General features: G+C 43.4%; 1 protein-coding gene across 8 annotated transcripts in view; it reads right to left on the reverse strand.

Moving 5' to 3' along the window:
- The window catches only part of HECW1 (HECT, C2 and WW domain containing E3 ubiquitin protein ligase 1), a 188,021-nt gene that overhangs the window by 58,671 nt on the left and 106,381 nt on the right, over nucleotides 1–22,969 (reverse strand). For 5 of the 8 annotated variants that reach the window (XM_083577557.1, XM_083577562.1, XM_083577561.1 and 2 more), the window contains 4 exons: nucleotides 19,931–20,009; nucleotides 15,791–15,960; nucleotides 1,360–1,502; nucleotides 668–768 (listed from right to left, as the gene is read on the reverse strand). In XM_083577557.1, the coding sequence (XP_083433683.1) occupies nucleotides 668–768; nucleotides 1,360–1,502; nucleotides 15,791–15,960; nucleotides 19,931–20,009 (493 nt within the window). The remainder of the gene's footprint in view (nucleotides 1–667; nucleotides 769–1,359; nucleotides 1,503–15,790; nucleotides 15,961–19,930; nucleotides 20,010–22,969) is intronic. The other 3 variants (XM_083577560.1, XM_083577563.1, XM_083577558.1) reach the window with 1 other exon arrangement.

The following is a 22,969-nucleotide window of genomic DNA, read 5'->3' on the forward strand; positions in this document are numbered from 1 at the left end:
TGTTCATGTAGCTGGAGACTACGCCTGTGTGGAATCTGCCTCTGCTCTTTCTTCTTCGATCCCCTCCTGGTTCTGGGCAATAGTGGTGCAGGCGAGGGTGAGGAAGCACCTGGACCTTCACTTGCCTGACCTGTCTCTTCCTCCTCTTCTTCCGATCCATCCTGTGCTCCACCCTCCAGCTCTGAAGCTTCTCTTGCCTCTGACTCTTGCCTCCTGGCTAGTACAGGTTCCCATAAATCACGGCTCCCGTTTCTTGAGTCCAACTCCAGCCCCCCTGCCCCCGGTGCACACTTGTCAGCATCCTGCCAGTCCCTGACACACCAGAAGCATGAAAGAATGGCAGCCGCAGTTCCCCACTGCATACCAACTCAGGTTACTGTAGCTTATTTCAACCAAACCAGCCTCAAGCCATGGTTTCAGATCATGGTTTGTTAACTTCTGCTTAGAACAAACCACAGTTCCCTGAGCGATGAATAATGAGGAACTGTGGTTTGTTCTAAGTGAAGACAGAAGCTTTTTCTCTTCTTCTTTTGTGTATGAATGGGAAGAAAGAGAGGTAAGCCTATCATGGTTCCTTCCCAATCATCTGAACAATGGTTTAGGTAACTTTCTGAACTAGGCATATGTTAAGTCAAGCAATACAGAAAGCAACACTGTGGAAGAATACCTGGGTGGATTGAAGAAGTTATCTCAAATCGAAACTGTAGCTGGCCACTGACATGGTCTGTTGGCAGCCTTCGTCCCAAAGTGTAGCTGACAACCCTGTCACTGTAAGAAAACAAGGCCGTGCTTACAAGAATGTTATTACTACAGCACTTTCATTCACTACAATTAACTTGTATTATTTATTTATTTATGTATAATATGCATTATTTATGAACTTAACTTATTCATGTTCATTAATTTCAATGGGTTTACTCTAAGTAAAACCTAGCTCAATACCTCCCCACCCCCCACAAAAAACAGGCACGTTAAATGATTACATGCACCTTAAGTAATGTCTACTTTGGCCCCAGGCTATGTATTTTTGTGTTTTTATACTGTAAACCCCCTTGGATGAAGGGCAGCATATAAATTTAATAAATCATCATCATCATCCACAACAAAATTTTCAGCACTATATATTCTGGTTTTTTAAAAAAATACATCGCAACCCAGACAATAAATGGTCATTAATATAGTCAAGTCAAATCTTTATTACAGCCACAGGCCAGCCTAAGGTAAAAGCACCTGCATACATAAGTAGAGCAACTGCTTCCCAAAAGCAAAAATAGCACAATGTTTTTTATGACATGAAGCAATAGTTGCTCTCTTTTTCATCAACACTTAAAGAGCAGAGAGCCGTGCTCAGAGGGTTACCCAATGGCATGTTTCTCCAGGAGCCGTTGCACTGGCATGGAAAGCTTCCCCAAGAAGCGCTTAATGATCGGCCGACTCTTTGCAAACTTGTCCTTCACCTCTATTTCCAGGACATCAGTGGGCAGGGAGACAAAGCTGAAGAGCTACAAAAGAAAACACAAGAAACGGTAGACAGCTTAGAGGTGGGCTGTGCTGGTTCTGACCCAACTATCTCTGGGGCACATATATCTAGTTATCTATATCCAGCAATCTAATAAATCCCAGGAGAAACTATGAAAACAGACCACAACATCCAATTGAACATTTCCCAAAAGTCTGAAAAGCAGAGGCTTGAGGTCAGTGCCTCACACAAAGTGTTTCAGATTTGTGTTTCACAGAGTGTTTCAGATTTGCATCCTTGTTGGGGGAACAAGCTGTAGTTCATAAAGTTACAATTAAGGCCGGATCATATATATGTTGCCCACATACAAGTGCCCCAGGAATGATCAGGAACTGTTTTAGGCAGGCCACAACCCACATGGCGGTACCTCTGAGAAACGCCAGAACTCAGTGGCAACACTTGGCATGTAAAAGGAACCAAGTTTAATTCTGGAATCTGCAGGCAAGGCTGAGAGAGATCCATGACTGGAACCCTGAAGGTGGTATTGAGTTAGGCTGAGTTAGCTTCCTACCATTTGTGACACCTTGTACTTCTGTATGGGGCTGGTTATGTAAACCATGGCGGCAAGATACCGAATCACAGCAGCCATGTGGAGGTGTCAGTTGGAAGAATACAGTACTCACCAGCATAGAGTACCAGTGTGTCAAAGAGCGAGCCGGCAGTAAAACAATCCTGTCCCAAGTTAGATTTAACTCTCTTATTTTGAGCAAAAACACAATCTCCACAGACTTGGTTGACTGTCAAGCCTAATGAACACAGCAGCTCATCCTTGGTGGTCTTATTCCATGAAAATCAGTTGCTGAGACTGAAAGGCCCCACCTCCCCACAGCTGTCTACGTCTCCTCTTCTCCAGGGCTTTCCCCAAGCAATCAGAAACTGCATCTGCATGCAGCCTGTTGCTACTTCACCTGTTTCTTGCCTCTTCTGGTTCCAAGAGACAAGAGGGGAGGGGAGCTTGTCGTAGCAGAAATGGGAGACGCCTGCCTGACTCATCTGTGTCTCTTGGCCTCTCTCCTCCCACCCTCCTGCTTCAGCTTCTGGCTCTGATTCTAGATATCTCTCAGCCACAGACTCTCCCAGCTCACTAAGCCCTGTTACCTCTTCAGCTTCCAACACCTCCTCTTCCCAGCCTTCTCCCTCTGACTACCCATCGTTGTCCCACCACCACTCCCCGCGCTCTGGGCCTTCTTCCCTTGGTGGTTTCCCAGCTGGTTCCTCCCACCCTTCCTCCGCATCAAACTGGTCCCTAACACAGTCCCTCTTGTTTTGCTGTCCATGCAGTCATACTCTCAAGGATATCGATTAATGCTCCCAACATTAATTACATAAGCATGATGGAGCAACCATCTGATGTATTTTCTAAATAACACTGGCCTATCAACTGGACAAAGACTGGGGTAGGAGACTAAAAACCATACAGGCACTGGGAACTGAGAAGCAACACCTTGGGGGGGGGGGAAGTGTTAGAAATCCAGTCCATTGAGTGTACCATGTTCAGGTACACCACGTCTAGCGGGTGGAGGCGTCATCAGCTTCTTCAGTACAGTGGTACCTCGGGTTACATACGCTTCAGGTTACATATGCTTCAGGTTACAGACTCCGCTAACCTAGAAATAGTACCTCGGGTTAAGAATTTTGCTTCAGGATGAGAACAGAAATTGCGTGGCGGCAGCAGGAGGCCCCATTAGCTAAAGTGGTGCTTCAGGTTAAGAACAGTTTCAGGTTAAGAACGGACCTCCAGAATGAATTAAGTACGTAACCAGAGGTACCACTGTATTCCATAGCAGGGGGCTTAGCCCCCCAATATTGAGGGGCAGGAGGCTGAATCACTGAGCCGAGCACAGTGCAGCATCAAAGGCAAGCTCCTCCTGAGCACGAGAGGAGGAGCCACGGTCACTGAAGCTGGGCAGTGCTGTGCAAGGCCTCTTCCCAATAATGTGCCTCCTCCTGATGCTGCGTCCCACACATGTGACGTCCTTGGCGTGCATCACATGTGTGCATGATACTACAATGTCTCTCCAAATCTTTGGCCCAAAGTGGCACCTCTGGCCATGTTGGTCACTTCAAAAGAAAAAGAAAAAGCCTAAACCATTAGGTACTCTGAAAATTCAGGTCCATTTATTAAATTCATTGGAAAAACTGACTCCATGTACAACAGCATAGCAAATTCAATCCAAGAAAACTCTGAGGCTCAATTTCTTTTCCTGCTTGCAGCATCAGCCCCTCATACTGACCACATCCAAATCCATTGCCCTTTACCATGGAGAGAAAGGATTGTATAGCTTGCTGGTAAACACACATTTCCCAAATACAAGTTTGCCTCATGGGATGGATGGGGGTAGAATGATCACAGCCTATGCAGGAGAGAATAATGGGAAGGAACAGAGGTCCTCAGCCTTTCATGCACCTGCCTACTCTCACCTACAAATACCCCTGACAGCCATTCTACCCCCATCCATCCCATGCAAGGTTTCTTCCAACTAGGGAGCCAGCTCTGTATTAAAATGTCAAGGACAGATCTGCAGGAAAGAACTGGTGGCTGCAGGAAAAATTAAGCATCTTTCACCCACCAATACTGCTCTGCCCCATATTACCAGGGACCCTATTTTGTTGCATCCTAATTAGCTCAGAAATCCAGTCCTTTGATTCCAACCAGAGCAGCTAATGCATCTCTAGGTTTTGGGGCTCTCATTCACTTTTCTGCTGCAATCAGCTAATGTAAATAGCTAGTTAACGCCACATGCTAAAATACACCTTGCTTCTTTTGTTTGCCTATTATTTGGCAATTCAGATCAAATAGTCAGTTTTTCTCCCTGTAGCAGTTAGGCTGCATATCCATGAAATTCTTTTATATAAAAAACCAATTAAGAATTATATGGTACCCTCGAGCGCACAGAGGTATGTTGCAATGAATAATTCATACTAAGAGCTTGCTGTGTGCTTGTGTGTGCATGATTATGGGGGCGGGGGGGGACCTGACTTCATGAAGCTAGCATTAGATTATAATTCTTCCATTTCCTTGCTTGTGCCTTTTCAATTATTCAGGTTGCAGCATCCTTTTAATTTGGATCTCAGTTCCTTAAACTAATCATCCTAAGTGATTGATGTTTGAAAGGGCTGGTTCTAAACTTTGCATGCATGAATGGTAGGATGTGAACACGTACACATCAATAGCCTAGCACAGGAATGACCAAAAGGTATTTTTAGGGGCCATACTATTCTCCAGACAGTAGACTAGAGAACAGAAGTATACAGCTCAAAAACTACTGGTGAAATCACTTCACAAATGATCAGGATTTATGCTAAAGCTGTTGAGATATAACCTTAAAGGCCTCATAGTTATGTCGCATATACACTCAAGTACTTTCAGAGACAAAACTAAAATAGAAATGTAACATTAAATTATGTGGAATATTCAAGAACAGCCTTGCTGACTAAAGCAACAGGCTGTGCACACACCACACATTTAAAGCACGTAATCTCTGCATCCCAAGAATGGTTGTTTAACCCAATTCCTGCCCCCCCCCACCTCTGACTCCAGACGGCCCACAGCCTCTTCCTGCTCCCTAAAACCTGTTGCCTCTTCAGCTTCTGACACCATCACCAAGTTTGCTCCCTCTTTGCCCTCTGACCGCTCTTTGTTGTCCCACCACCCCCCCCCGGCTCAGAGCCTCCTTCTCTTGGGGTTTCCCAGCTAGTGCCTGCCACCACTCTTCTGCACCCAGCCAGTCCTGACTAGGGTTTTAAAAATATTTTAAATTTAATTGTGAGCAACACTATCTGTTCCCCATTCCTTTCAAGACATTCTATTTCCATTTTTAGACACTTTCTACAGTCCCAATTTAAGAAATCCAATAACAAAATCAAATTCTTTATTGTGATTTCACTTAAAAAAGATCCTCCCCCCCCCCCGAGCTCAGAGAAGTTAGTGTTGTTTCCAAAAGTTAATGGCTGTTTCTGAGTGTTTGCTGAATGATGGGGGAGGAGGTAAAACAGATGCCCAACCCAACATGAAGCGAAGTACACGAGTTCTGCTCCCTGTTTATTCCAGCTGATTTCAGGAATGAAGAAATCACTCAGTTCTTATTTCTGGGGAGTTAATGGAAACATGATGAGCAGAGGAAAATGGGGAACTTGTAACTGTTCAGCTTGCTGTCCTTACCTGACCTGGCCTACTTTCAATACTACAGCAATACAACACTCGTGTCACCTTCAGTTTTCTTAGAAGAGATGTCAAATGCCTTTGCATGCAGGTGTGTGCTCATGGTGAGAGAAAAGCTAAGAATGAAAGAAAAAGACGGGGGGGGGGGGATACTTGGTTTGCTGTCCAAGATGCTTGTGCTGGGAGCTAAATCTAGCTTGAGTGGTCTATTTATAGTTACAGCACTTGCTAATAAAAGAAACAACTGACTCTTGATCTCCTGCTCAATACTGTTGTGACTGATGTAAATTTACCTGCAAGTGCAGCATGGAAAATACAGAATTTAGGGGATGCTCATCAAATTCACAGATGACACCAAATTGTGAGGGGTAGCTAATGCTGCAGAAGACAGAATCAGAATTAAAAATGACCTTGAACAATTTGAAAACTGGGTCCAAGCTAACAGAATGAATTTCAGTAGGGACAAATGTAAGGTTTTGCATTTAGGCAGGAAGAACCAGCTGCACAAATATAAGATGGAGGACACCTGGCTTACTAACAATACATCTGAAAAGGATCTTGGAGGTCTTAGTTGACCACAAGCTTAACATGAGTCAACAGTGTGATGCAGCAGCAAAAAAAGCTAATGCTATTCTAGGCTGCATCAACAGTATAGTGTCCCGATCAAGGGAAGTAATAGTATTGCTCTATTTTGCCTTGGTCAGACCCCCACCTAGAGTACTGTGTCCAGTTCTGGGCGCCACAATTTAAGAAGGATGTTGACAAGCTGGAACATGTGCAAAGGAAGGCAACAAAGATGATCAAGGGTCTGGAAACCAAGCCATGAATGGTTGAAGGAGCTGGGTATGTTTAGCCTGGGAAAGAGGAGACTGAAAGGAGATATGATAGACATCTTCAAATATCCTAAGGCCTGTCACTAGCAAGGCAAAAACACTCAAGGAGGGTGTGCTCAGTGCCTGGGGAGGGGGCATGGCCTAGGAAGCGTCCTGTGGTGGGCAGATAGAGAGGCATGCAGGGTTGCTTCTGGCCATAGCTGTCAACTTTTCCCTTTTCTTGCGAGGAATCCTATTCAGAATAAGGGAATTTCCCTTTAAAAAAGGGAAACGCTGACAGCTATGCTTCTGGCTCTCAGGTCTGAGTTTCTCCACCCTGCCTTATATGGACAACTCAGCTATAGGCAAGTGGTTCTCCCTAGGGGCCACTCCATGCACCACTGAGAAGGCCCTGCTGACTGGGAGGTGCTTGGCTCCCTGGCCCTGGTTTGGGGGGGGGGCACTTGGTTGGTGTCTGCAGGAGTCAGGGCAGATGTTGGGAGTAGGTCAGCAACAACTCACAAGGTGTCAGTGAAGTTAACTCTTTATCCAAAGAAGCGAAACAGCTTAGGCGTAGTGAGCACAGCAACTTTTCCCAGTAGATCTTGGTCCATTGAGACAGTTGCAAGGACTGAAAGTCCCCACCTTCCCACAGCGTCTAAGTCTCCCTGCCCCTGGCTCCTTCCCAAGCAATCTGAGGCTACTTCGTCTTGTCTGTCTCTGCTCCCCCCTTTTCATACCTATTTAGGTTCAGGGGGACAAGGGGGAAGGGAAGCTGGTTGCTGCAGAAGGGGGAGACAGCCTGGCTTCCTCAACAGGCTGACTCATTGCTGTCTCTTGACCCCTCTCCCAGTGGTACAGCTAGGGCTTTTGCCCCACCCCCAAATTTCAATATGGCCCAGTGTTCAAATACCTTTCCACCAATTAAGACTACACATTCACACACACACTTCTCTCCGTAACTTAGCTCTGCCCCCACTCACTTTCTGGCACCATCCCTTCCCCGCCCACTCAGTGGTGTAGCTGGGTCTTTCATCGCCCCTTTCACTGTGCTGCCCCGTGCTGCCCTGGGTGGTCTGCATCTCCCATACCCACTAGTTATGCCAGTGCACCCTCCCGCTTCCACCTCTGATTCTGGACTGCTCTCTGCCCCAGCCTCTTCCTGCTCACAAAACTCTGTTACCTCTTCAGCTTCTGGCACACCTCCTCCCAGACTGATCCCTCTTCTCCCTCTGACCGCTCATTGTCATCCCACCACCAATCCCTGGCTGTGAGCCTTCTTCCTTTGGGGGTTCCCTTGGGGGTTTCCCAGCTGGTGCCTCCCACCACTCCTCTGCATCACTGGATTTGGAATTAGGTTCTTGTTTGCTGGAGGTGCCGAAGCCACCAACTAGAGCACCTCACCCTCCTCTGTGCATTTGATAGTCATGGTGCCTAGTTTGCACGTTACTCCATCCTGGAACAGCAGTAACTTGAGGACTAGGGCTCTGGGGAAGAGAGGGAAGGTTATATCTTCGCAGGACACATGTACATTGACTTTCCCTTGTTCACTGTTGCCCATGCCTGTGTGCCTTAAAGAGTGACAGGAACCCACTGGGTTCTATGGTGAACCCCTCCATGGACACAGTGGTGCCAAAAAGCCCAGATCATTCCCATAATTGTGACCATATTTTTCCTTTTTTGCAAAATCTGTTTCAGCTTGTTCAGAGACTCCTGAAAATCTTGCCCTTTTAAAAGCTTGTCTGACAGCTATTTGCTTGCTTTATTTATAGTCACTTTCAGCGGGATGGAAATGCTTCTTCGGTAAATAAAGGGTCTCCCATTCCTCTAAGCAACTCCTTTACAGTTGTTATTATTTCACAGATTAAATGCTACACTGGAAGCTATTGACAGTAAAGGTATTTAAGGCTAGCAACATCCATTCACCACTGTGGTAAGGGCTGATATAAAATAAAGCATTGCAACAAATGGGTATTTTCTGGCTTAAACGGATATTGGAGGATACTAAAACTAAGGATTAAATAGCATTGAATATTTAGAAGCTTCAGCCCTGCAAACAATAGTTCTTCATGTACAGCTGATTATAAAACTGGTGGTTTTTTAATTTTATACAGCTATTTGTAGCCAACATTGCTTAATGAGGTCCTGATGAACAAAATCCTGTAAGAAAAGTTAGATATAGATTTCTGGATGCCTTATTCCCCCTGACTGCTCCAAGAGAAGTTTCACAGCAAACATATTTGTTATTATTATTATTATTATTAATTTAAAGTTGATGCTTATTTTATCATTTTCCCATTCAGACCCAGACCCATGAGTCAGTGTCAGAGACTGGATTACCAGGCACCTACATATACCCATGCCTCAAGAGGGGACCCTCTACCAATTTACTATACTTTTCACTGAACACACATTTTATTTCCACATGCTCAATTCTAAACTTGCATCCAACCTTCAAAGGACCACACACACACACACACACACACACCCTCTTCTGCATCAGAAGCATAATGGAATGGCTGTTGACAAAACAGGAAGGAAATCAAGAGTGGTCAAGTGCAACTATACAGATTACCCGATGGTACACAGAGACATGAAAATCTGGGCAGTATAAAATGCTCAGCTGCCCTTCAACAAAGAATAATTTTTCAGGCCCTCGCGGTGCATCTCATGTAATAGATAGGACCTTACACTTAAGCACGCTAGATGCACCAGCCAATTTTTGACGCTCCCATGGGCCCATTCCCCAAAGGTATAAAACTCAATGAGAAGGAAATAAATTGAATAACAGAAGCCAGCTCAGGGAATCTAATATAGTTACTAAAGAAAATAAGAATGGCTGTCATTATCTGAAGAAGTCATTCTGTAATCTGTAACAACATTTTAGCAGTTCAGCTTGACATTCTTATAATCTTTAGTTGCCATTTTTTACAAACCACACAAGCTTCTAGACCTTTTGAGGTCATAGAAAACCCAGAATCCAACAGGCGCTGACAAAGGTTTCTCAAATACACGCAAAATCTCTATTATGAACTGCCACTATAGCTCACCAGTAACAATTTTGTGGCTTGTGGCCCATTTGCACCGCAAAAAAAATGCAGCTTTTCTCAATCCAAAATCATTCACGCTCATCCTCAGTATGTTGCTTTCAATCTAGATCAGTTATTGATTCTGCTGGCCACAACTGATTTTGCATATTTGATATGCAGTTAAAAACCCTTCCCTTGATCAGATTATCCATGTCCTTTCCTCCCTGCACATGGCCCAGGTAAATGAAGAAGGAAGTGGTGATGGTGATCTTGGTAAAAGGTAAAGGACCCCTGGATGGTTTAAGTCCAGTCAAAGGTGAATATGGGGTTGCGGCACTTTAAGGCCGAGGGAGCCAGCATTTGTCCACAGACAGCTTTTTAGGTCATGTGGCCAGCATGACTAAACCGCTTCTGGTGTAACAGAACACCATGATGGAAACCAGAGCACACAAAAACGCTGTTTACCTTCCCACCACAGCGGTACCTATTTATCTACTTGCACTTTGACGTGCTTTTGAACTGCTAGGTTGGCAGGAGCTGGGACAAAGCAACGGGAGCTCACCCCGTCACGGGGATTCGAACCACTGACCTTCTGACTGGCAAGCCCAAGAGGCTCAGTGCTTTAGACCACAGCGCCACCCGCATCCCTGTAATCTTGGTATACACCCACTCACAACATCATTGTGCAGGTGAGGATATACCCTTCCCAACATCCATTGCCAAGACCATCTATGTCTGTTTTCATCTATTTTCAAATAGACACAATGTGGAGTAATGCAGAAACAAACTGCAGTGTGTTTTTACTTTCAGAATGAAACCACTTTCTCAAGAAGACTGAATAATTGTACCTGTCATACAAGTTCCCTAGGAAGAACAGTGTTCTAATAATACCACTCCTACCCACACGTGAGGGTGAATTTGCCAAACCCCTTGTTGGTTTGACCCTGGGATGGAGCTGGTGGTGGCCAATTAGCTATTTGGAGAGAGGAGGAAGGCAGGTTTTACAAATTGGCTCCTTTCCAAACTCTTCATTCATTTTTCGGGTGAAGGAGGGGAGAACTATGTGCATTTGCTCTTTAAAGACCAAGGCAGAAACCTTTGAGCACATGGTATGGCCTGGTTTCTGTGGAGGTTTCAGCTGTACAGAACCTTGCTATAGACAGTTTCTGCTGGTTGTCTGGGACCTGTTCTTTCTCTTACTCCAGGCGTAAGTGCCTATTTCCCTGGATTGGGGCCTTCTCTGGCAGCTATATTTGTGTTTGTGTGTGACAGGAAAGGGGAACCTTCCATACCTACAACCTTCTCTGTTCTTCCTTTGCAGTACAGCAAATGTAGGGACGTTAAAGGGAAGATTCCCCCCACCTCCAATCCTACACCATCACTTTCAACATGGGAGTCCTCCTCAGTGGCCGAGCTTCATGCTCCAGCACCGGGGGCAGGGGGCGGGCGGAGAGCAGGCGGGGGGGGCAGCCACAATGGCACCCCACTGGGATGGTTCTGCCGGAGGCGGTGTGCTCCCCCCGCACTCCTCTTCCTCTGCCAGTGGTCCTCCTCCTTCTGGCTACAGAAGGGAAGGCTTCAGGCCTGGGGCACAATACAGGTTGCATACTATCATTACAATTTAATTTGCCACTTAATATTATTCTGGTTTTGTTTGTATGTTTGCCCCTGTGAAGTCCTTATTTAGGCTTGGATTTTCTGCACTGCAGGGTGGCTGCAGCTGATGTCACTGTTTTTGCTTAAACAGCCCTTGCCTCAGTTGGCATTCTTATAACTTCATTTTGACACAGATCCCCTTTCTTGTTGCTCAGCATTACTGCTGTACCGTTTGGCAAGTTCTTATTTAATATATGACAAGATAAGAATTCCTCCCAAGCCTCTGCTGCAGGGCCACAGGTGGCACCTGCAAGAGACTAATCCCTCCCTCATTAAGGAACTTCCCTGCCTGGACTGTCTTGGTTTAGCTAGTTCTCTTTATTAGGATGTTCTACAGATCTTTTGTTATATTTGAAAAAACTTAAATCCCCCCCACCTTTTTTTGGCACCACAGTATCATGACTTCTTTATGGGTGTATCGGCAAAGAACTTTTCCTGAAGAACGATGAGGACTTATTGCTGAAGCAAACTTTTTACCTTTCTTTCACAGTTCAAAGTATTCCTTGTAATTTCGGAATTCTTTGTATCTTTGAAAAACTTTCATGTTGTTCATCATAGGTGCTAGTTAAATATAGATACTATTTGTATACATTTGAATCTCTATTTATTGTGCAGATGGTTGTGAAATCCCTGCAGTGTGCATCTTTATTAATAATGTATGTTTGGACACTGTGCCTTGAATTATGCTTGCCCAACTCAAAGAGGGAAGAAGACAGAAGCCAGAAATAGGCAGCTTTTGGAGAGAGAGAGAGAGAGAGAGAGAGAGAGAGAGTGTGCTAAAGGCAATTTGGAAGAGGGATCACTGCATATTATGTGCTGGTTATGACCTATAAAGCCCTATATGGCCTAGGTCCAAGCTATCTGAAAGACCATACTCCCTCTTACTAACTTGCCCAGACTCTGAAATCTTCAGAGAATGCCCTTTTCTTGGTCCTGCCACTCTCACAGGCCTGCTTGATGGGGATGTGCGAGAGGGTCTTCTCAATGGTGGCTGCTCCCAGACTCTGGGACTCCCTCCCCAGAGAAGCCAGACTGGCTCCCTCCTTGTTGTCCTTCCACCAGCAGCTGAAGACCTTGTTCCAACAGGGAACTGACTGCTTTTGATGAAAGAGCTTGTGCTGTGCTGTTTCTACTAATTCTCTGTATATTTTTAATATAGATGATAGATATAGCTAGATAGCTAAAGATAGTTTTAGTTCTATTAATGTTTAATTGTTTTTAAATTATTCCTCTATAGGAAGCTGCCCTGAGTCTCTGTCAAGGAAAAAGGCAGGGTATAAATAAATACATATCATATCATATCATATCATATCATATCATATCATATCATATCATATCATATCCATCCCAATTTCACCTCTGCAATGAAATTTTCGATAAAAATGGAGGCACTGCAGAAATTGTTTTCTGCCTCCACCATCTGGCAGGGCTTAAATGCTTGTCACATGCCCACAAATGCTGCCTCCTCACATCTCAGAACCTTGTGCTAGGAGACCAAGTGGGCCTCCTTCACATAGCTGAAAGAGAAGGCCAGTCTTTCCTCCTCTGCCTGGGTGGAGCCTGCCCTGCATCAAACAGTTTGATCAGGGCCAACCCTGGGCAAAGGAAATATATATGCACACTATAACTGAAGTCACTCTCAAACCATTTCCCATTCTCTTACTGACATTATCGTTTTGCTTACTGACATTACTGATTGTTTCAAATACATTGTTTTGAATTGCTAATAGTTACTGTTGTTCATTTGTGGAAAAATAGCATGCAATTAAACATAATGACAGTGATCTGTCTCCAGCCAAAATTAGGTGTTGAAGAAGTTGACATATAAACACATATATTAAAAGTACAACTTTCTGTTTTATAGCAAGTTAAACATAGTTAAATATGCATATCTGACTACACTGCTCTTGTTTACAACATTATATAGAATACTTCTTGCGTAGGCAACAAGTTCTGGGGAAATCAGAGCTTGTCAGTTAACTGGCCTTTCAGTTTAAAAGAAATTGAGCTGTGCAGTCATAATGGTGACCTGGTTTCCATACTGTTTAAAGCCAACCAGCTTGTTGCACAGCGCCGTGTTTCTGAGAGAAAATTCTCAATTGTACGCAGAATGAAGTTGCTCACTAATGGAAAAACCTTCAGGCATTTGCAGATTGCTTCTCAGCCACAAGACGTCAGCAAACTGAACATTTAAATACAGTGAGAACTGAGCTTAAACCAGAGCACATTCAGTGAAATGCTGTATTTTGTGCCCTGCCAAAAGCAATTCCCTCTGCCTTCATGTCAGTGAATCTTGTGAAATGATGTGAAAATGTTCATTCAAAGTGAAGGCAGAGACACTGCACGCTCTCTGATTTGGCTTTACAGTATCATTCAGAGCACAGTTGGATTCACTGTGTGCTAATATGATGCCATCCTGTTGCCTTTGTGGTCCCTGATCCACTGTGATCATCATGATAAAAACCCAGTGGTAGTAAAAACAAACAAACAAACCAACTCCCAGAGGATCCAGATTGAGAATATAAGCAGCTACAAGCAGCACACAAAAAAGGCAAGCAAAAGGGAGACTTTCTGGAAATCTTTTCCTTTTACAAATTGTCTCATTTTGCCCATAAATGTTCAGGTTGGATCCAGACTTAGCCGACTTGTCCCACTGATTTCAATCAAACCTAGCTATAGGGAGACAGTGTAATGTAGGCCTGCACAATGTACATTACTGTAAGCTACTTCTATTCCAAACTCTGTTCAGAAAGTGGAAGGGGCTACTGACAGCTGAGATGGCAAATGAATGGGTCTTAGTTTTGGAGACTGGACCCAAGGTCACATGACCAAGCTGGTTTGGAATAGCTGTCTCTCCTTTCCTCATCTTGCCCCTGCCACACTCTGAAGCCCTCCCCTTTCCTTCTGCTGGCGTAAGTTTCACCAACTGAGGCAGGGTGAAGGGACTTAAGCCAGTGTATCGCCAGCTCAGCTGGAGTCAGTGGTTTATGCTGGCATAGCCCCAGTTCAGCCAGGAAAGCCATGTTTTGCCAAATCAAAACTCTCTCACTCTAACAGAAGCTAGGTTTGGACTGCGCTGTAGGTCTGGATCGAATCCAATAAATTTATCAAAAAAGTGTTATATCTTGTTTAGTGCAAACCACAAAGTGAAGTGAAACTTCAGTAGGTCCTTAATATTCTCTGTGTTCAACCGACTGCAACAATTTCATTCAGTAGCTAACACAGTTTCTACCTTTGGTGGGCCCTTCCTATGCAAACTGACTTTGAAAGCAACCCTCCTCCAGCAGAATCTCTGGGCTTGGATTCTGATGCCATCCAAATATAGCAGTTGCTAATTTAAAAGTTTTCAATGATACAAATACATTTTCATTTCCTTGCTAAATTTCTTGTACCCTCACGCTGCTTGTTCTCTTCTTTTCCAGTAACACTGCGAAGACTTTCTGGCACCTAACAATGGCATCCAACCACCCTCTAATTACGTTCTTGTAATGCCAAGCTGTGCCTTTATTTAATAATTACCAACCCTACAAATAACAGTTTTGTAGTACAATGTCTACCAAAGGACTAAAGTAGCATTTGTCTTAGTAGCAAATTACACTGTTGTGGCTGAAATTTAAGGAAATTTGCATTTCAAGTGCAAACCATTAAATGATGATTTGGACAAGGAGGATATATCAAATCATACATGTTACTCATCTAAGTTCCAGCAGCCCAACTTAGAGAGTAAGCCTGGTGGCAAGCCCCTGGCTTGATGGATTCAGTTTTCTGCTTCCCCAAGATTGCAGCCACCTCCCCCCAGCCCCTCCCCATTCTTTATTCTCTGTATCTTTTTTGTTCTCTCTTGTACACATCCGTCAGACGGTAGGACCCAAACCAACGGCTTGATGTTACAAGAAAGGAGATTCCGATTAAACAAGAACTTTCTGACAGTAAGAGACATTCAACAGTGGAAGGGACTCCCTCAGAAGGTGGTGGCCTCTCCTTCTGTCATGTATGATCTTGTTGAGATTCCTGCATTGAGGGGCTGGACTAGATCACCGTCAGGCTCCATTCCAACTCTACAATTCTATGATTTTATGATTTTATGATTCCATGATTCTTAGATTCACATACTCTTTCACTCTCATTTCCTCTCAATATTTTACACCTTTTCTATTTTTATACACCCTTTTCTTCTGATGGACATTGCTTGAAGCAGGACTTAATGTGAGCCTAGGCTTCCCAGGGCACAGCTTCAAAATTTCATTGACTATCACAGCTCAGGCAGAAGGTGCACAGTGTGGCTGAGAGCCCATGCATGGTGCTTTCCCCTTCCTCTGTAAGTCATTGCAAGGAGCATCCACTTCCTAGGGGAGGTTCTCAAGTCAGAAGCTGTGACTTCAGGTAAGCTTAAACCCTGCACCTTTTCATTTAGGCACTTGTAGACGTTGGGGACACAGAGGTGGCAGGGCGTGTGTGGACATTACATTGTACCTGTGAGAAAAGGCTCTCTTCAAACATCCTCTCTGTTCCTCCAAGCTTTTATAAAATGTCTGCACCTTGGCTAAATTTGTACATTTGTTCCAAGGGCATAGCAGCTTTATTTCATTTTTCAAAAAAGCTAATGGCTTACCTCTCCTTGCCAGATGGGATTGACCGTGTTACACATGATCTTGGATCTCTTCTCCTGTCCATGGTGAGGAAGAGCTGGGAAGATGCTGTGCTTTCCAGGCTGGATTGAAATCTTTAGGTAAGGGTCTGGATTGAAGAACATGCCTTTCTTCAGACCAAAGGCTTGAAAATCTGCAGAAAGTTGAGTGGGATCCACTTCAATCATTAATAATTTTTAGCTTCCCCCCTTTGTAACCTCTTTGAAAAATGTTATCTAATTTTAATCTTGAGAACTGTATTCTCTGCCATCAAGACACTCAAAGCAACAGACATAACCAGTGAGACAAGTCTCAGTGATTGCCATGGGAAATGTACACACCATACATTTAAAGCCCATTTCCTTCATCCCCAAGAATCTTGGGAGCTGTAGTTTGCCCCTCATAGAGCAACCATGGCTGGCATTCTTAACAAACTACAGTTCTCAGGATTCTTGTGGGTATGTGCTTCAAATACATGGTGTGTATGCATCCTTAGCTGCATGAAAATAGTTTAAAGACTGTTGCTAAAGCCTGTAGCTGCATGTGTGATGGACAAAGGCCTTCTTATGGGCCAAGAAACATGGGGAGGGTAGGAGGCATTCAGAAACTGGTCAGAGAGTTACAAGGATGAATAAAATCATGCAAGGAACATGGAAGAGATTTAGACCCAGTGTTTCTAGAGCTCCTTGGGCTCTGCAAATCTCCTTGCTCTGCCAGCTCACACAGTGAACAATCAGAATGTCCTAAATGTCAGTTTGCTATCTGTTCAGGAGATCAAGACACCACCAAGGAGTTTCCAGGCAAGCACTTTCCACTCCTATTTGTAATCCACTGCTAGCAGAATTTCCCGAGAAAATATGGATATATTTTCATCTCATCATAATGGCTCTGAAAAATGTGTTTACCAAGGCTACTGACTTCCAGAAGGCCTAATGTTTTTGTTAAAAATGAGTTCAGCACACTCTGGTTTTCCCAAGGCATTTCTTGGGTGCACATAAATTAAAGGAAAACCAAGAAAGCAGTTAACAGCCTCTGTATATATATTTTAAGTCAAACCTAATGACGAATGATATTAATACACCATATACCATGCATCATTTCTGATTGCTCATAAATCACTGCCCTCCCCACAACAAGTGGCACATATCAATCTGTTTGAAAATGTCAGGCAATTTCTCAGAAACAGATCAGTGGAGCATGGAACAAACAGAAGGCAAAGCAAGCATATTTTTCTGTACATTTTCTCAGTCATTCAAAAAACTAGAATAAAGTCCATAACAAAATGATGGAGTGGGTCATTTTGTGGAAGTAAAGCCATTAACAGCAGTGGAGTTTGGAGGCATCACTTGGAAGCAACTATATTTGTCTGGGAGATAACAAAAACACTTCCATAATACAACTAGTTGCACATAAGAGAATTGGGGCAGTAGCAGACACTGGATAATTGAGGCAAAACAATATTTGAAGAAAGCCAGTATGCTACAGTGAATGGGGTTACATTTCGATGCAAAGATGACCTTTGGAGGAGCCATAACACATAAATCATGATTTCTCTGCACAATCCAGATGACAACTTAAGCGAAGATAGATAGTAAGGTGCCCTGAACCTATCAGGTACCATTCTGAATCAAGGGAGTTTAGTTATCGCTAGAAGAATGAAAGATAGGAGGCAAAAAAGATCTGAAGATGACAACACTGGAAAGAGAATGTGGGAGAATAACGGGATGGAGGATGTTGGCAAGGCAGGGTCTTTGAAAATGATCTCAAATGATAAATAGGTTCAAATGGGAGTGAGCAGTCCTTCAGTTGTTAAGAGTGTTATAGGTTAAAAGTGGCCCTTTGAATTATATCTGGAAAGAGAAGTTATTGGAAAATCTTTATCACTGGCATGATAGATTCTGATCAAAGAATCATGATCAAAAGTCTGGCTGCCATATTCTGAACCTGCTGTGAATGGTGTTACAATCATGGTGTTACTGGGTAACTGGCATTCAGTCATACCACCATGTGACAACATAGCTTGTGTTCTGTGCCTTTATCAAAATCTTAAGTTTGAGGCTATCTAGTTCAGTAAAATATGCCTCTGAGTGTAGGAAAATACAGCAATATCTTTCATCGGGTACATAGAAAGGAACAGTGGAGGTGTAGAAAGATTTGAGGGGACTGGAGTAAAATACGATAAAAGTTTTTAGTACAATATGGCATGGGATACAGGAAAGTATGGCACTGTGGCAAAACATGGTGGGGTATTTTTCCAAATCAAGAATGCCATACAGAATCTCTGCTGCCCCCAGAAAAGTGATAAGAAAATGCAACAGATGAATTTAAAGTAATATGGTTTCACTTTTGCTAACGAGAGGCTCACAAGAAAGCCAGAGGAAGTCTACAGGGAAAACATTTGAAGCCATGGGTGAAAAAGCACAAGAAATTAACTTAGGAGGGCGGTTGATTTTTTTTTAAAAAAGCCTAGGTCACAAGAAAAAGATGAGAAAATATTAATTATTAACACATTGCTAGCAGGGATAAATTGTTAATTGTCTTCAAAGAGAATGCAATAGAAGAGAAGAGTAGTTAATTAATGTTCTGGTGGGCTTTGTATGCATAAACCTGGGACAGCCAGTGCAGCAGAGTGGAAAGAATGCTAGGCTTAGAGCAGGAGACTCAGGCTGAAGAACCCTCTCAGGTACAAAGCTCACTGGTTGATCTTCACTCTTTCAGCCCAGTAGTTATCAACCTGTCTTCCAGGAACACTGGAGTTCCTTAATAAGACAGTCAGGAATGGCAGGTAAGCTTCCTTGAAAGATCGCTTATCCCTCACCTCAGTTCAGCTGTATAGGAGTGCTGTTTATAGGCTGGGGTGCATATTCAATTCATACAATTGCTATACAGAATATGCTCCATGTTTCTTGGAAGGTAAGTTGATGGCACAGAAGTTCAAAAAAACCACTGTTTTAGCCTAGCTTACCCAAAAGATTTACTGTGGCGATAAAGGAGCAGATCCATATACATTGCCCTGAACTTCTTGGTGGGAGGGTAGGATGCACATGTAATAAACAAACAAACAAATAAATCAGACTTAGAGTTGCTGGAAAAGTCAAGGCGATGGATATTATACAACATGACTTCTCTGAGCTCCGTAAACTGATCACTGGATACGATGACTTTTCAGGCTTAGTTAACTGCTCTAATAATTCCTTTGTGCTATTACAAAATCATTTAAGCAGCTGCCACATAGCTACCAATAACCTGAAGCCACCTTTAAACTCTGTGTTAAAAATAGATTTTTCTTAAACCTAACCTATTAGCCAGAGAAAGGAATGTATGCAGTTAGTTTATCATAGATGCTAGCTACAGATCGTGTGGTCTGTTGGATTCTCATGAGCAAATTCCTTTATGATTTGTTCTTATAACTTTCTAGGCATAGAAGACTGGATAAATGGATCTAGTTTAGATTAGACTGAGGAGAGCCAATAAAATGACTGTCAAGATCAAGAACCGACAGGAGCTAGCAATTGGTAATGAAATCTACTAATGATGAAAAGTCAGTTGCAGATCAGTTGCACAAGGTACCTGAGAGTCCCAGGTTTGATAGTATGTATGTGCTATTTGTGCCTCTTCTTAGCTCATTCAAGTAGCATGATGTACTAGTTAACAGGAAGAGGCTGGCCCAGAGCTGAACAGGTGTCATGGAAAACCCAACAGCATTCACCTTTCCAGACCTCAGTAATGGACAGCTATTCCGATCTTGAATAAAAGACATAAAGCTGTGAAATTTTGAGGTTTGAAAGTTTTGCAGTAATTGTGATTTCTTTAGAATTCCAAAATATTGTTGAAATGTTCATGACTTTGATTTAATCAATGAATTTTGAAATTTGATCAACATGGAGACTTGGGAAATGGGAGATTGGCTTCAAATGTCCCCTCAGCCTGAGGGGCCTGGAAGGCCCGAGGCAAGTTGCCATTTCTCATCCTAAACTACCTCAGAGTGGTGTTGCAATGATAACATGCGGCCAGTCTCTCTGTGTGGCCTGGCCTAATCTCATCGAAGCAAGGGCAGCATTCAGGTCAAATGATTTGGGGTTGCTGAAACATTCTGTACAAAAGTGTATCAGAGCAAGGCATACCTGACAATGAAAAACTGATCAGTCTTCTGCTTCCCTGGCCCTGGACTGCATCTTCATTGGTGATGCTTTTAAAAATCTGCTGGAAGGAGAAAAATAGCAAGAGAGCTGGCATTAGTATTTTTGCTTTTCTTTTTAAAACAACAATGCTACCTAATAACTATTATTCCTATGGTTGCAATCAAGAACAAATCAATGACAAGGACTCATTCAGCATCTATTGATCAAAACACTTCTTTTAACAAGTTAATGCTATACCAGTAAAGGGGAAATAGAGGCTACTGGAGAACATCATCTCAGAGAAGGGGAAGATGAAGCAACGGATTACCGTAATCTTTTAAATGCCCATAAAAAGAGCATTCTCTTATCCTACTGTTTGTAAACAGCACTTATTACCGGGGGGCGGGGGGGGGGGGTAAGGCATTTGCCAGAATGCAGTTGTTCATTGTTCGTTTTGGAAGTAACTGTTTGTGCTAACAAATGGAAATATGGGTTCCTGTTGTTGGTTTGCACCTGTCTGTCTCAGGAGGCAATGGAGGAGTGTGCCATTGGCACACAGCATCTGCTTGTGGCTGTAGAGACTGATAAGGGAGAGACATGCTTTGTTGCATCTTGGACAGAGGAAGGTGTCTGGTGCTGCTGCTGCAGATGCACCATGTCATTTCTCCTCTCTGTCCTCCTCCCAGCAGTCATTGCTTCTCTGGTCACTGCTATAGATGCAAAACCTGACTGTCTGTCTCCATGCTCTATGGTCGTCTGCAAGGGATTCCCGCATGGCAGGGTTGATTTTGACACTGCCAAGAGTTTTTCTTTTCTTTTCAACTATTTTGTGCCTCTATCCTATATTTTTTTCTTGTGAACTGCTCCAAGATCTTTGGGTGAAGGGCAGTATATAAATTTATAATGATGATGATGTCACATTTGCAGACATCTCTGTAGCACAGAACCGGTCAAGTGCCTGAAATCAGCTCTGCAGAGCATGTCCTTGGGAATCCTGCCATCCTCCATTATACGGACATGACTATTCCCAGTGTAAACATGCTGGGAATATGGGCTTGGGAGAGCACATTTTTGTTTGAGACTCTGCCCTGCCATGTGATGCCCAAAACTTCCTGATGCAGCGCATGTGCAAGGCGTTGAGATGTCACTCCTGGCAGCTGTAAGTTGCCTATGACTCACATCCATAAAGCAGTGTGTTCAGCATGCAAGCCTGGTAGACCTTCATATTGGTATTGGATGTTAGGATCACATTCTCTCATACTCTTTTGGAGAGATGAGCCATTGCCATAGCTGCCTTGCCAATATGCCTGTCCAGCTCAGTGTTGATGGAGAGGTTGCTGGTTATGGTGGAACCCAGGTAGACAAAATCATCTACCACCTCAAGTGTTTCGTCACCATTGCTGATATGTGGCATCCTGGCAACATGAAATACCTTTGCATGTACAACATCACAGAGCTGCACTTTCAGAGTTGTTTTTGAAAAAAGATGAAACCAGCAAGTTTGGCCGGGAAAATATGGAATCCAATACCCTCTGCTCCTGAGTAGTAGTGGCATTTTAGCTCTTTGAAAAGGGGGGAACACGCATATAGACTTAGCTGTTTGATCAGCAAGGGGAAGGTGCCTGCAGAGTACCACTAGCCATTCAGAAATATTTACCCAGACTCCCTCTGAAACCAGTGGTACCTCTCTATGCCCACCAGTAATGATGCAGGGACCTTTTCATTCACCACTCAGATCATGGCAGCAAAGCACAATCTCAAGCCCAACACAACTTCAACAGTCTCCAAGTTGCCATTCTAGCAATCCTGGCTAGGTACAGCAGAGTGAGATTAGCATAGCAAACTGCTCACTAATCATAGCAAACTGCTTTGCTTGATTCACATTAAGTTAGACCTTTTGCTGCTCTTTTAGTAGAGCTGCTTGTATGAGCAAGTTCCTTCCCTAAAATATCCAGCAAAGCACAATCAAGGCCAGAAAAATCAGCATTTAAAAAAAATTGACCAGATGTTCCTCTGAAAGAGTTTCTAGGTAGTGAACAACTTGCAAAACCTGGTTAGTTGCTTTTGCTGAATTTGCTCTTCAAGTAGAGCCTTTTTCATTATTTACATTTTAAATTAATACCAAGTTGTGGTCTGCTACACCGTAACACAACTTTGTTTACCCAAATTATTTTCAGGGTTATTCACCATTTAATCAGCGCTTAGATGAGAGGCTACACATCTTGGGTGAGATTCAACCTTGTGCTAAGGCAATCGTTCTGCCAAGTCAAGCATTTCTCTTTGCCAAATGAAACAGTGTCTCCTCTACTCCCCCTGCATCCTGTTCTGGGCATTCTCCAAACTGCCCCCCCAAGCCAATTTGGGGGACTCAAGGAGTATGCAGGGGGAGGAGAGGGAGGAAAGCCCTGTTGCACGAACAGTACTTGCTGCCCTAGCTCCTGCTAGTGCAACTATTTAGTTGAATCCAGCCCTTAGGGTGCAATCATATGTATACTTATCTAGAAATAGGGATGGAGGCATCTGTCAGTTTCAGTTCTCTCAGTTTCTCATTATTCCAATTTTAAATTCAGTTCTCAACATTTTGTAGTAATACACAATTTTTAAAAATCATGAAAATTCACCAGCATTTGGTATGAATTCTCCTAATAAACACATTTTTATGTGCTGTTTTGAACAATGCGGTTTTATATATTCTTTTCACTTTCCCCAAATACAGTGGTACTTCTGGTTACGTACTTAATTCATTCCAGAGGTCCGTTCTTAACCTGAAACTGTTCTTAACCTGAGGCACCACTTTAGCTAATGGGGCCTCCTGCTGCCGCTGCCATGCGATTTCTGTTCTCATCCTGAAGCAAAGTTCTTAACCTGAGGTACTATTTCTGGGTTAGCGGAGTCTGTAACCTGAAGCATATGTAACCTGAAGCGTATGTAACCCGAGGTACCACTGTATATGCTGGTATAAGTTGGAACTGTTTGTTTGTAGATCTGCATTGCAAAATTCGGGGGGGAAATGTGAATTTTGAAGGCTAACTGTGTTTCAGT

Source organism: Podarcis filfolensis (assembly GCF_964270895.1).
Source record: "Podarcis filfolensis genome assembly, chromosome: 12".
NCBI lineage: Eukaryota > Metazoa > Chordata > Lepidosauria > Squamata > Lacertidae > Podarcis > Podarcis filfolensis.